A 13,942-nucleotide genomic window follows, 5' to 3' on the forward strand; every position below is an offset into this window, starting at 1 on the left:
CTGGCACAAAAAAGGTCCTCACTGAGGAACTGAACCCATTCAGTCATGTAGCTAACCCTGTGAATGACACCGGGTTTATCCAATGTTTGCTGCAGGGGTCAAAATGATCTTTGGTTCTATTAAAATTCAGCGATTTTTTTTTTTTTTTTTTTTTTTTCTAAAACCATACCTTCTGTCTTCATGTCTAATAATTCTACTACATTACCTTTGTCCCCTCAGCAAGAAAATCCCATCAACTGACACAAATGCAGCATATGTGAAACACTAAAAACCCTTCGTTGACTTGTAGGATATAATCTAATATAGACCCTGTTATTAAAGTTTCAACCATTTGGCTGTTGGTTTAAGGTGAAACTTTAACCCTTTAAAGCCCGATCCAAGAATAAAACAAAACAGAAAATTACTATTTTTTGGTTTGAGGTCCTTATTTGGCCTTTTAACAAAATATGTAAAAAGAAGAAACAGAAATACATTTTTGATATTAATAATTTATTACTATGCGATAAGTCAAGATTATTTTTTTGTGTAGTCTTCTGCGCTCTGTTATCAGGTATATCTGATTGTGTACAATAGGATTTTGAGCAAAGTTTTTACCATTAAATTATGCAAAAGGTGTCAGACGCAAATCATTTCAGAAACCGGATGTATCAAATATGATACATTTGGCATTACAAGGTTTAAAGAACCCAGGTTCCAAGAACCCAGCAGGATGTTCCTACAGGAAAATAATCCCAAGCATGTCAGAAATGGATTTTAAGGGACAAAACCCGCTTCTAAAATAGAAATTTGTATATGGAACTAAACTGGGGCCATAAAGTAAAAATAGAATAAAAATTTAAACCTGAAAAAAAAGATTTGAAAAATAAGTGTACCTTTAAAACACATTTTTAGCTGGAAAAAAAGTTTACGAAAAACTACTTTTCAGATTCAAGTTTTTTTTTTTTTTTTTATAACTTGCAGATTTTTTTTCCTGCTTCAAAAAAAATCATGAATCTGAAAAGTAGTTTTGCTTTTGAAGAACTTTTGCTTTTCAGTTTTAATATTTTTTTTAACCAAACTGGTAAAATCTTTTTTTCTTTTTAACAAACCGTCAGCCTGTGGTTGGAAAAAATATTTCCTATCTCATGCCTTCTAATATTAATTATCTGTGTGAATTTTTATGTACTTAAAGTTTTCCTTCAAGCAAAGCATCTGCAAGATAAGCCTTAATGTGTCGCTTATCTCAAGGAGCCTCAGAAGCTTTCAGTTGTAGATGTTTTCGGTAAAAGGCTAGATTCCTCACCCTGTTCTTCTTAACTAGTTAGTTAAATCCTGTGTGACCATAACAGGCAGGAACTTTGGCGAGACAGTATCTATTCTCCCTGGCAAGGATTAATAAATGCGGCTTGTATGAAAAGCGCCAATTTTAATTTCTTGTTAAGGGCGTTATGTCTTTAGACTTTTTCCCCAAAGATGGTCCCAATCTGGCTCCATGGTTTTAGCAACAAATTTAATCAACTCCACCAGTTCTGGAAAAAGAAGGTAAAAAGTAAGGATGTCCAATATTATCCTTTAAAACATTAATTTTACCAATATAACTTACATGTATTTGAAGTACCGTTTTTGTGCCAAAATAATTGAGGATTATGCCTGCAGTGGGACTGGGTCACATACATCCAACTGATGTATGAATCTGCCGTAGGAGACATGTTAAAGTAGAAATGTCAGTGGTGTTGATGTTTTGGTTTGTTTTGTGTTTTTTCTCCAAGTTTTAGAAGCAAATAGCTGAAATGCTTTTTGCAGTGACTGAACAGTGTCGCTGCAAACTTAATAATCACAAGACATACCATCTAAACCGTTGCAATGAATGCAGGGCAGCCATGAAGCTGTCACTGGTAAAGACACAAAATATTACTACTAGTCTCTGAGCCTTTAGGTACAGCTGGTACCACCAACGTAACCTTACCTGAGATTCATGCAGTTATTTCTCATCTCATTGAGAAACTCATTGCAGGTAGGGGAGATTTACCAAAGACAATAAGAGAACAACTGTTCTTTTAGCATCCTACCCTTATGAAACATAGGCTGTCATCAATACGTGTACTTGTGCATTCTCATGTGCTGGTGTACTCGTGAAACGTCAGACAAAAAAGTCCCCGAATGTTGTTCTCACACCTCCCTATTTAGAGAGTATGCATCAGAGCACACTTGTCCGTTCTTGAGATTGACAGCTATCCCAGCATGCACTGCAGCAACAGCAGCTTTCAATGGAGCGCTCACAGAGCTCATAGTATTAAGTTAAAAGTTCTCTTTTCTGTTGCTATTGTTCAATAAAAGTAAGTTTTAAGATAATTTGAGGCGAGAATATTATATATATATATAATATTATACCTCAAAGCGTCACTATATGGTCCATTTACTGATTTAATGTATAATAATAAAAAAAAAAAAAATTCCAAGTTGAGAGGACCGTGGCAACCAACGGACCTCCAAGGCTAACGACAGCCAGGGCTAACATTAGCCCGTCTGCAGTAGCCCTCTCTCAGCATAGCCTTGTGTGAAGTACAGCTGGCTCTGATGGCGAGGTCTTTGTTTTATTTGGCAAAATGTTCATTTGATTTGTGTTTATCTGACTGTGTTAATTATTATTCACCCACTAAATGAAAAAAGTTTTAATTTATCTAGAGACTCTAGACGAGCCGGGCATGTGTTGACGTTATCAGTGCGCTTCTGTTGGCTCATATTAATTCTTCGTACTACCGTTCTGCCCAAGTCCATACTTTCCTGTGTTCTTCTCAAGAACATACTTGGCAAGTACACAAGTCTGTACTTCGCGTTCCTGTGAATTGAGAAACAGCCATAGAAAGAACAGGAGTAGGAAAACTATATTGTGTATGTAGGTTGAGGCCAAATATATCAGCATTGGTTATTTGCCATTTGAGATTTGAAAATATTGGCATATCAACCAAAACATTCTATATCTTGCATCCCTATCAGTTAACCAGAGCTCTTCCAGAACTCTAAATATTTTAGTACCTGCTTGGATGATGTTCTAACCGTACAGATTTGTGGTAAACACGCATCATCAGAACACTGTTGGTTACTAATTAGCCAGGGAGTGAAGTCACTGGTTGTCTACTCATATTATTGAGTAGAAATACTGTAATGACTAATATCAGTTAAATCCCTGAATACTGGGTCTGTGGTGTGTATGACCACATGAGCAAGGTAGCATTAGCTAGCATTAGCCTACCCTCATGTCTTAGCTTGTACCTTTTAGTTTGATACCCATAGTGATTTAGCCTGCCGCCAGCTGCATCATCTGGCTCTTCTTCTGAGCTGTTCAGAAGGTCCTCCATTGTTGCCTTGTGTTTGTGTCACATATGGATGATGCCGCCGCTTTGCTTTGACCACCCCTGCCCACATTGGCAGAATGAAGAATCACCTGCTGAAAATAGATGAAGCAAACTAAAAGAAATAGAGCTGATACTAGAATAGAAAAAGACCAAAGATGCATTTAAACCAAAAGTAACAGGGATGCATGGGCAGCTTTATAAAAATCTTAATGGCAGCCTAAATAGTAGAAATATCTACAATTATTTACCGAATCAGTATTAAGTCCTACCCTAATTAGTGTTTTATAAGTGGTTCATTGTTAATAGTGCGATTTGACCACACAAACTGAAGGAGGAGAAGTATCTTTATTTTTTGCTCAAAATTTGATGGCTGTTTCTAAATATTCTGAGTTTTTCAAATCACTTTGTGTTTGCAGGGAGAGAACCAGAGATGAGAAGAAACGAGAACGAGAGGAAGATGAGGAAGATGTGTATGAGCGGCGGAGACTTGAGAGGAGGCTGAGAGATAAAGAAGCTGCCTACCAAGACGTACTACTGCAATTTTTCTTTTTTCTGTTTGTTTGTATATAAGTGATTGTTAATGTTAAGATCTTTTAATCATTGCTGTGCTTCTGAGTCATGGATTAATGGTTTTTGGGTTGTTTTTCTTGTAAAGCGGCTCAAAAACTGGGAGATCCGAGAGAGGAAGAAGGCTCGTGAATACAACAAGGAAAATGAGAGGGAGGACGAGAGGCGGCGTGAAATGGTACACATGATGAACATGCTGTGAATAAATGATTCTGGACAGGTTATTGGTGGTTTCATGATTACTCTCATTTTGAACATAAGATAAAAGAAGCCAAAAGACTGAAAGAGTTCCTTGAAGACTATGACGATGACAGAGATGATCCGAAGTATTACAGGTGATTATCTTCACTCATGTTTAGAGATTTCTGTGGTTCTGTTATCATCCTTAATCTGTTTTTCTCATTCTCAGAGGCAGCGCTTTGCAGAAGCGGCTCCGCGACCGAGAAAAGGAAATAGAAATGGATGAGAGAGATCGCAAGAGGGAAAAGGAGGAGCGGGAGGAGATCCGGCAAAGACTTCTCGCTGAGGGTCACCCTGATCCAGATGCGGAGCTACAGAGAGTAAGTCCTCCTACAGGTTTCTTTAACAGAGAAGTTTATGGTGTCAGACACAAAAGCTAACTACTAGAGTATATTATGCTCCACAGGTGCATTGGGCTCACCTATTTTGATCAGCTTCAGTTTATATCAATCAATCAATTTCTTTATTGTCAACTGCAGTTGTAATCAAGATTTCAGTTTCTGTACAGGGGGAACGATTTACTGAGGCCACGCGTGCCGCAGAACACTGCCTTTGGCACGTTGTTATGGCTGCCAAGGGCCCCGCCGTGAGGCAGTTCCCTATAGCTCTACCTTTTCTTTACAGATTACCCCATGACTTGGTGTCATGTCTGTCAGCATGTTGGTACAACTTTGTTTCAGTCTTTTGACTTGATCTGGAAAAAAATCTGCTTCTGAATGTCTCTGGTTTGTATTTGTGCAGTTGGAGGAGGAAGCGTTGCGCAGGCAACAGCCACCTCTCAACCTCGAACCCGAGGAGGATGCAATCCAGGAAAAAAGTCACCGTGATCGGGAAGTGGAGCGGATTCGTGAACGGGACCGGCATCACGAGCGGGAACGGCATCACGAACGGGAACGGCATCACGACCGGAACCACCATAGTGAGCGGGAACGAGAGCGGGACAAGAGAGGTTCTGAGAGGCCCACGGAGCCAAAGTCTAAAGCCCCCCAGCCTCATTCAGATGATGATGATGATGATAATGGTGCTGCTGACATTAATGAAAGGCATGAGGAGGACTATCATGAAGGGGAAGACTCCCAGGAAGCTAAGCCTCAGCTTAAACCTGTAATGAGACCAATCACCATTGCCCCATCAGTGTCTTCTGCTAGTGGGAATGCGACTCCAAACACACCTGGGAATGATTCCCCCTGCGGCATAATCATCCCAGGTGAGAGCACTCCTGACGTCCAGCCTTTAGAAGAAAACCGGCCCAAGATCGGTCTCAGTCTCAAACTGGGTGAGTGCAAAAGCAAGCTTTACATACAAGTTAGTGTAGCACTCTTCTTTATAGTCAAAACAGATGTTTGGACCTCATCATCCTATTCTGCAGGTGCCACCAACAGCCCCAGTCAGCTCAATCCTGGGAAGCGAAAGAAACTTGCAGCGGCAGACAGCGTCTTCAACAAATTTGATGACGAGGAAACGGATGAGCAGCCTCGCAAGAGAAAACTAGTTCCTCTGGACTATGGTGATGATGATAAGAGTTTGGGACTCGATGGGGCAGAGATGTCAGCAGCCAAAGGCGGCAGCATCAACACTGAGGAGAAACGAAAGCATATAAAGAGCCTTATTGAGAAGATTCCCACCGCCAGGCCGGAGCTCTTCTCCTACCCTTTGGACTGGACCATGGTTGATTCGGTAAAAATACTGCTGGATCAGAAATGGATTGGAATAATTTATACCTTAATAGTATAGTTAAAGTTCTCGGGATCTTCTTATTCTATCTTTTCTAGACACTGATGGATCGACGGATTAAACCGTGGATTAATAAGAAGATTATTGAATACATTGGGGAGGAGGAACCCACTCTGGTTGATTTTGTATGTTCTAAGGTTTGTATCTATTTAATGAAGAAAAGGACAACATTTTTCCAGCTGTATCATCACATTTTTGGATTCTTTATAATTCTTATGTTTATAACTTTATTTTAATTGTTTGTTTTTTATCCAGATAATGGCACATAGCACTCCCCAGGGGATTCTGGATGATGTCGCTATGGTATGTTAGAGCATTATCCTGAGTCTACAATTTAGACCTTTAAAGGTCAAATCTAGAGCAGTTATATGATGTGTGATGGTAGAGTATCCTTTCTTTTCTCTATGTGGCTGGTCTAAATCGTACTACGGAGTATTAGGGCCAGGCTAGAGATTTAAAAAAAATTCTATGTCTAGAATAAAGTCGTAACATTACGAGAATAAAGTTGTAAAATTACAAGAATTGTAAAATTACGAAAATCGTAAAATTACAGGAATAAAGTCATAAAATTGCGAGAATAAAATCACAGCAAGAATATTCATAAAATTACAAGAATAAAGTCGTAACATTATGAGAATAAGGTGATAAAATTACGACAATAAATTCTTAAAATTATGAGAATAAAGTCGTAACATTATGAGAATAAGGTGATAAAATTACGACAATAAATTCTTAAAATTACGAGAATAAAGTCGTAACATTAAGAGAATAAGGTATTAAAATTACGAGTATAAATGCGGAAAATTACAAGAATAAAGTCTTAATATTACGAGAATAAAGTTGTATTTTATGACAACTCTTACAAGAAGCACTTTCTTCACTAAAATGAGGAATGTTGAGCATTTTGTGAAGTTATACTTTGGCTCTGGTTTGACAAATAAGAAAATCTTTTAGCGCACCTGCATCAAATTAGAGAGAATTTCAAAGTTGACTCAGGTTGCTGATTGGTGGTGCTGCTCGGTCGTCATCTGCTGGTCTTAGCTTGAAGGTTTCTTTCTGAAATGTGTTGTTGTATGACAACCTCATTCTCGTAATATTCCAACTTTATTCTTGTAATTTTATTACTTTATTCTCATAATGTTACGACTTTATTCTCATAATTTTATGACTTTATTCTCATGATGTTACGATTTTATTCTCGAGCCATAACATTCTTAACATTTCTCGATCACAAATATAATCAGTTGATGTGTGCTGGACATTTAACCACTTCTATATTTTGTATCTCTATAATTTTTGCTATTGGAGCCCTCTGCTGTGAGACATTGTTTACTGATCATGCATCATTTTATCAAGCCAGTCGGATGTTTGTAGCTGTTTTGAGAGCTGATAAATGAAAGAATCCTTTATTATCTATTATTATCTTCATTATATATTCAACATTATTTACTATAAGTATATGATATATAATAAAGGTGATCGGTGGTCCTTTATTAAACCCAAATGGTATAAAAACTTGTTGAAATCTGTATATGGTATTTTGAAATGTGTTTGCACTGTTAATGTGTCCCTCTGCATTGCCTGATAGTGGGCTGTAAAGCGTGTAAGTTAAATTCTTCCTGATCTCTTTATTTATTTTTATTTTTTGTTTATATAGGTTCTTGATGAGGAAGCAGAAGTCTTCATAGTGAAAATGTGGAGGTTACTGATATATGAAACAGAGGCTAAGAAGATCGGACTGGTAAAGTAGAGACTTAAAAAACCTCGAAGCTTTCAGTTGGGCTAGCTACACTTTTTCTGGTCCACCAGATGGTAAATATGTGCCCATTCACCCCTCCATTCCATCTGCAAGGAGCTGCTACCTTGTATGTATGTGTGTGTGTGTGTGTTTGTGTGTGCGCCTGCGAGAGAGTATGGGTGTTGATATCTGTATGATGAGGTTTGTGAACAGAAAAGGATTGCACAAACCTTTAGCATGGTAAAACATTGGTGGTTTTGTTTTTTCTTGCGTCAATGACATTGTTAAAGAAAAAGACGGTTGCATTTCACTGTCTGTTTTCCAGGTTGTTGAACATCGTACATACTGCTTTGATTTACTGGTGTCCTGTGAAAGCTCTGCCGTAACGGGTGAATTAATAAACATGCTTTTTAAAATAAAAACGTTTAAATGTATGCCGTTGGAGTCTGTTTTTTATTTTGTACCTAAAAAAAAAAAAAAATAACTAGAGGAATATTAGCTTGTTTCTCCACTTTGAAAAGAGGTCATTTTGCCTGCATCTCAGACCTTGTACCTTTATAAGCTGGATAAGCTGTCAGAACAAAGGTTTAAAATGTGTCTAATATTCAAAGAATTTAAAAATGTGTCTACTATTCAAATTCAACTAATTTGATTACTGTAGACACATTTAAAAATACAAATACAAACTCAAACCCATTCATACAATCTGATACCTGGTTAAATGTTCTTAAAATAAAAAAGATGTCATATTAAAAATCCCATAAAAGGAAGAAAACCTAGGGGAAGTAACATGACAATTTTAAATTAAACAAATATTAAGAAGCATTAGGGTGGTAGCATCACACATACTCCACTGCCATTAGTGTTCTTTTCACAAAGTGGGCTGAATAATCCAAAAGAACCATCTCCAGAGTTCTTTGACTTTTTTTTTTTCTTTCTTGATCTCAACAGTCTGTTTCAATTGCACAATGATCCCAACATATCAATAAGGGAGTGGGGTTGAATGTGATGTGAAATATCACATTTCTGGAAATTTAACCACTACCTGTATTAACATTTTATAGACTGTTATTTAAAGCTGCTTAATGGCACACTAAACTGTACTTTTAAAATTGTTTAAGATACTTGTTGAATTATCCAATTAGAATAATGCTAAAATCTTTTCATGACATAAAAATGGAGGCTATGATGTGTTTATTTTTAACAAAAAAAATAGTTTATCCAAATATTACAGAATGTATTTTAGCTGGTTGGATTCTAGAAAATTCTGAATAGTTCAACGTGCCTATTTATAAATCTGTTAAAATAAATTCTCTCTCTCTCTCTCTCTCTCTCTCTCTCTCTCTCTCTCTCTCTCTCTCTCTATATATATATATAGATATATCTATATAGATATATATCATTTATTTTTTTCATCATTTTTTTTTATATTTCATAAATATTTTATATTTTTCATAAATATTTCTTAAAAAAAACTAAAGCCTGCAAAAATATTAAATAAAATAACTACAAAAAAGACGTCGCTTTAAATGTATGTCATTCAACGAGTCTCGCAGTGACGTGGCAACCTCGGTGATTGGTTGGTGACCCGGAAGTATTTGACAGGCTCACTAACAACAGGATGTTCTCCTAACAATTTGCTGTTAATCACCTCGGGCAGTTGCAATATATTTTGTTTGATTGGAAATCCTAGCAAAAAAAAAGACAGAGCACACTAAAACAATGGAGGAATAACGTGAGAGCGTTTCTTTATTATCAAGTCTCCCTGAGACGGATAATTACTAAAGCTAGTTAGCATTAGCGTTGCTACCGAGGCCAGAGGCTGCAGCAGTTCTGATACTTATCGCGAATGTTTTGAAGCCCCACCGAACCGGTATCATCATATTCTTGTCAAATTATCAGAACTTGGTTAGCTGTAGCAGCTTTCAGGTCATGGTGTTGAACCGGGAAAGATCTGGGTTCTGTTATCAAAGTGTTGTTGGAGTTTTGGTTTGATGGTTTAGCTTTAGATTCGCATTAGGCTAGCTGAAGAAAAAAAAAAGTGCAATCATGGACGATTTTAGCTCGATCAGTTTGCTCTCTCTTGCGATGTTGGTGGGATGTTACGTGGCCGGAACAATACCCCTTGCAGTCAACTTCTCGGAGGTAAGTTCTGAGCAAACCCAGAACTGTGCAACAGCTACTGACAGAGAAGTTAACTTTAGCTTAGAATCCCATTGCTCACACCAGAAACGCTTATCACCATGGAGTAAACAGTGCTTGTTCTGTCCTGAGACTGTTGTGTTTATTGCTGTTTGTCCAGGAGAAACTGAAGCTGATCACTGTTCTGGGAGCAGGGCTGCTTTGTGGAACAGCACTTGCTGTTATTATTCCTGAGGGAGTCCACGCACTTTATGAGGAGATCCTTGAAGGTAAAGTTTTAAATTAGTGGTAATAGCCTTTTGGTTTTGAATCAGCTTTTGATTTAAGTGTGAAGCAAGTTTAAGTTTGCCATTTTCTACTCAAGGGTGTTTATGTCAAAACATGTAATTTCAACTTTTGCACGTTCTGACATGTCACAGTTTTAACCTTGAGTTGATGCAATTACATTTTATATTAGACCAACACAAAGAAGAGCAGAATTGCTTAGTCAGCCAAAAATAAATACCTTTAAACTCCTTAGTAGCTTCAGATTTTCTTGGATTTTGCTATTTCTCTTTCTCGTAGCTTTCTCTTTCTCGTGTCCCTTCGAAAAAGTCCAGATTTGTGCATTTCTTGTGATTTTGTGTTACATGTCATGTCAAACCAATATACAGAGTCTGTTAATTTAAATTAGACAGGTAATGCTAAAGATTTTCTATCCAATGAAACCCAGCTGATGATGAACCAGACACAATGTTAAAAGCTGTATGGAAAACTTACCGTGAAATATTTATATATTTTTAAATTTAAAGGATAAGAAATAACTTGTGTTGTCTAAGAAATGTGTTGCTTAAAACAAGTCCTTCTTTCGCTCTAGTAGAAAAACCACATGACCATGATTAAAGATGATTGTCCAAACAAAAGAGGTAGATTCCAATGAGACGGTTTTTCTTCCATATCTCTCAAATTCTCTGTGGGGTGATCTTTTCACTAGTCTTACACACACTTGAATTTATTTGTGGTCATAACTTCCTCTTTTTGTTTTTCTAAGTCATCTCAGGTCTTATCCTTTAGAGATTACAAATCTAAGCTTGACGTCAGAAACTTTTTTTCCCCTTTGTTTTAGATTGCACAGTCATTGTAAAATGGCTTTCAGTTTAATCTCTACCCTTGAGCGTTTTACACACGTTTGTTTTTGATATAACCAAAAAATGGTATCAATTGGGATTGGATTTTATAACATCGACCCTGACAAAGTAGCACAAAGTTGAATAATTCACAGCAATGTATTTTTTAATTCAACATATTAATAAACTGATAAATGGGTCAGAGTTGAAGTTGTGGAAAGGTTTAATCAATAACTATTACTACTATTATTGTTAAAGACAAAGATAGTCCATCTTCCTTTAAAGAGGAGCAGCAAGTTTTTGAAATGAGATACTCTGATCAAAAGAACCTGTTTCAGGACTATTCACTCATACGTCCACTTGAGCACATCATCCCTGTGGTGAAGCATGGTAGTAGCAGTATCTTGTTCTGGGGAGGCTTTCAAAGAAAGCCGGTCAGAGTAAGATATTGGAAGAGAACCTATTAGATGCTGTTAACAATAAGGCACAGTTAGGATGGTTCATCTTCTAGAGCAAGGGTCTGCAACCTTTACAACCTGAAAGACATGACTTCTATCAAGCTAATAAAACTTGTTTATAGCTGCAAACATCATATAACCCTTTAAAAAAAAAAAAAAAAGATATATATTTGATCAGTATAAACCAAAGTGGACTATTGTCCCTTTTAAATAACCACTGTGTCATTACAAACTTTAGGTTTTAAAATGAAGGAAAACACTTGGAAAAAGTGAATTGTTTGAAAGTTTCTGTTGAGTTGTTGATGTACTTGGGAAGTTAAGTTGTAAAATCCTAACAATTTCCCCCTTAAAAAGGAAAATCGTTTTAACTAGAGTCAATTAGTTTGGGTAATTAGAATTTTTAATTGGGAACAAAATCTCACTTAAAAAAAGGCAGAAGACCCCTGTTCTAGAGGGAAAAAGAAAAATCAAAATCGCTGGTGGAATTCAATTCAAAAGAACATTATTAAACCCAAAGGGAAAATAGATATTACATTATCTCATTTTTTTTCTTTTACCTGTTTGTGTTGGTAGCTGTAGACAGGAAGGATCTTCTATAGTGGCTCTTTTAAAATGTAACCATGTCTTGAGAATGGGATAGCTAAAGACTAGATCTAAATTCAATCAAGAATAGGAGGAAATATTTGGAAAATCAATTTTCACAGGCTTTCTGTCCCTCAGTTATGCAGAGAAGATGTGAAAAATATGTGGTTCTACAAATGATTCACTCTGGGCGCTGAATACAAATGCATGCCACACTTTTCAGACTCTTTGTTTTTTTTTTTTTTTGCAACCCACTAAGCTTTCTGGTTATTGCGTAAAAAAATTAATTAAATAAAAGTATCTAAGTCTAGGGTGTGAATACTTTTACAGGGCTTTTTTTAAATGAGCTTTAGCCTGTGAAGGTTATGATTGTTTGTATGTTATTTAAACAGAGTAAAGTTCAGCTAGCTGTGCATTACAAAATATTGACCTCTACCTTTTATTTTTAGAGATTTTCTCTTGTTTGCTGTTGGTGTAAGTTGTAGTCCTTTTTGTTTGTATCTCCACGATCATTCCTCCGTGTTGGCATTTACCAGTCCGTGTTTCTCCAGGCGTGCACCACAGCCACAGTCAGCCTGGGGCTGCGCAAGCCTCTGAGACGAAGGAAGCAGAAGCAGCCCTGGACGCCACTGGTGCTCATGAACACAGCCACGAGCAGCTCCACGCCTGCATCGGTGTCTCTCTGGTGCTGGGCTTCGTCTTCATGCTGCTGGTGGACCAAATAGGCAGTTCTCATGTTCACAACTCTGAAGGTCAGAATCACAAAGAATGAGCACAAGATGAGCTTGCTTGGTAGAAAATGGAATGGTTATGAATTTGTGACCCAAATAGATAATTTAAAAAAGATCTATATATGTGCATTTTAGATCCAGAATCGGCAAGAGTCACCAGCTCTAAAATCACCACTACTCTTGGTCTTGTAGTCCATGCAGCAGGTAAGTCTATTTCCTTATTTTTAATTTGTAACAAAAAATCTTCAAGTACTAATGTTCTTTAACATAGGACTTCATCTTATGACTGTAATTTTGTTGATCAAAGTTATTTATATTAGCTTTATGCTAAAGCAGTTTTTATTTTGTGTAATTAATTGGAAAATATGTGAATATTATTCCCATTGTTTCCAGCCGACGGAGTGGCGTTAGGAGCTGCTGCCTCAACATCTCAGACCAGCGTCCAACTCATTGTTTTTGTAGCTATTATGCTACATAAGGTAAAAATCCAACAGATCTTATAGGATGTAGTCAGTTTTTAAAATCTGGTTAGTGTTGTGGCTTTGTTGTGATATAGTCATAATGCTAGTATTACTCCTTTTTTCTATTTCGTTTTATTGAAATGTGTTTATCAAACTGCATAAATAAATGAAAAGGAAACCCTGTCTTCTGATCATTGAACGCATCCTTCTCTCTGTGGGATCTTTAGGCCCCAGCAGCGTTCGGTTTGGTGTCGTTCCTGATGCACGCTGGTCTTGAGAGAAACCGCATTCGCAAACACCTGCTGGTGTTTGCCTTGGCAGCTCCTGTTCTCGCCATGATCACCTTTTTAGGACTCAGTCAGGTACTATGTTTGATAATAATAAAATAAGTAAATATTTCATTTATGTTTTGACACCTGATTATAGAGGTATTGATGAAAAGTAAAGAAGTATTCATGCTCCTTTATCCTTGTCACATTTTGCCCAATTTAGATCCCAAATGTAAAATATTTTGGCTTTTTTTCATTTCATTTCCTTTTTTTTTTTTTTTTTTTTTTATAGATATCTAAAAATGGTAAGATGTGTATCTCAACATATACTTATTTTTGTAAAGTAAAAATCTAACAGGATTACGTTTTTTTAAATTTTTTATACAGCCATATTTTCTTTGATTCACCTAAATAAAGTTCAGCGCTACCATCTGCATTAGATGTCAGATACTTTGCATCAATCATTAATCAGCGCAGAAGAAAAGTCTTACAAAGTAAAACCTTTCAGTCCTTTCCATCTCTAAATGATATCAGTCTCAGTTCGATTCGCTTATGTTGCGTTCGGTTCATGCGCTGCTA

At 36.8% G+C, this 13,942-nt stretch overlaps 2 protein-coding genes across 2 annotated transcripts in view; both read left to right on the top strand.

Annotated features, from left to right (window-relative positions):
• The window catches only part of LOC107103205 (RNA-binding protein 25-like), a gene marked incomplete at its 5' end in the record, with an annotated part of 14,555 nt that extends 6,508 nt beyond the window's left edge, over positions 1–8,047 (top strand). Inside the window, 9 exons of the mRNA XM_015402769.1 lie at positions 3,752–3,863; positions 3,991–4,080; positions 4,164–4,237; positions 4,312–4,462; positions 4,884–5,418; positions 5,512–5,819; positions 5,915–6,013; positions 6,132–6,179; positions 7,534–8,047. Coding sequence (XP_015258255.1) covers positions 3,752–3,863; positions 3,991–4,080; positions 4,164–4,237; positions 4,312–4,462; positions 4,884–5,418; positions 5,512–5,819; positions 5,915–6,013; positions 6,132–6,179; positions 7,534–7,626 — 1,510 coding nt within the window. The remainder of the gene's footprint in view (positions 1–3,751; positions 3,864–3,990; positions 4,081–4,163; positions 4,238–4,311; positions 4,463–4,883; positions 5,419–5,511; positions 5,820–5,914; positions 6,014–6,131; positions 6,180–7,533) is intronic.
• Positions 8,048–9,188: 1,141 nt separating this feature from the next.
• Positions 9,189–13,942, top strand: part of slc39a9 (solute carrier family 39 member 9) — a 7,684-nt gene continuing 2,930 nt past the window's right edge. The window contains exons 1-6 of the mRNA XM_015402785.1: positions 9,189–9,759; positions 9,917–10,025; positions 12,454–12,654; positions 12,769–12,837; positions 13,027–13,112; positions 13,322–13,456. Of these exons, the coding sequence (XP_015258271.1) occupies positions 9,664–9,759; positions 9,917–10,025; positions 12,454–12,654; positions 12,769–12,837; positions 13,027–13,112; positions 13,322–13,456 (696 nt within the window). The 5' untranslated portion in view covers positions 9,189–9,663. The remainder of the gene's footprint in view (positions 9,760–9,916; positions 10,026–12,453; positions 12,655–12,768; positions 12,838–13,026; positions 13,113–13,321; positions 13,457–13,942) is intronic.

Source organism: Cyprinodon variegatus, unplaced genomic scaffold (genome assembly GCF_000732505.1).
Source record: "Cyprinodon variegatus isolate N-32 unplaced genomic scaffold, C_variegatus-1.0 Scaffold1394, whole genome shotgun sequence".
NCBI lineage: Eukaryota > Metazoa > Chordata > Actinopteri > Cyprinodontiformes > Cyprinodontidae > Cyprinodon > Cyprinodon variegatus.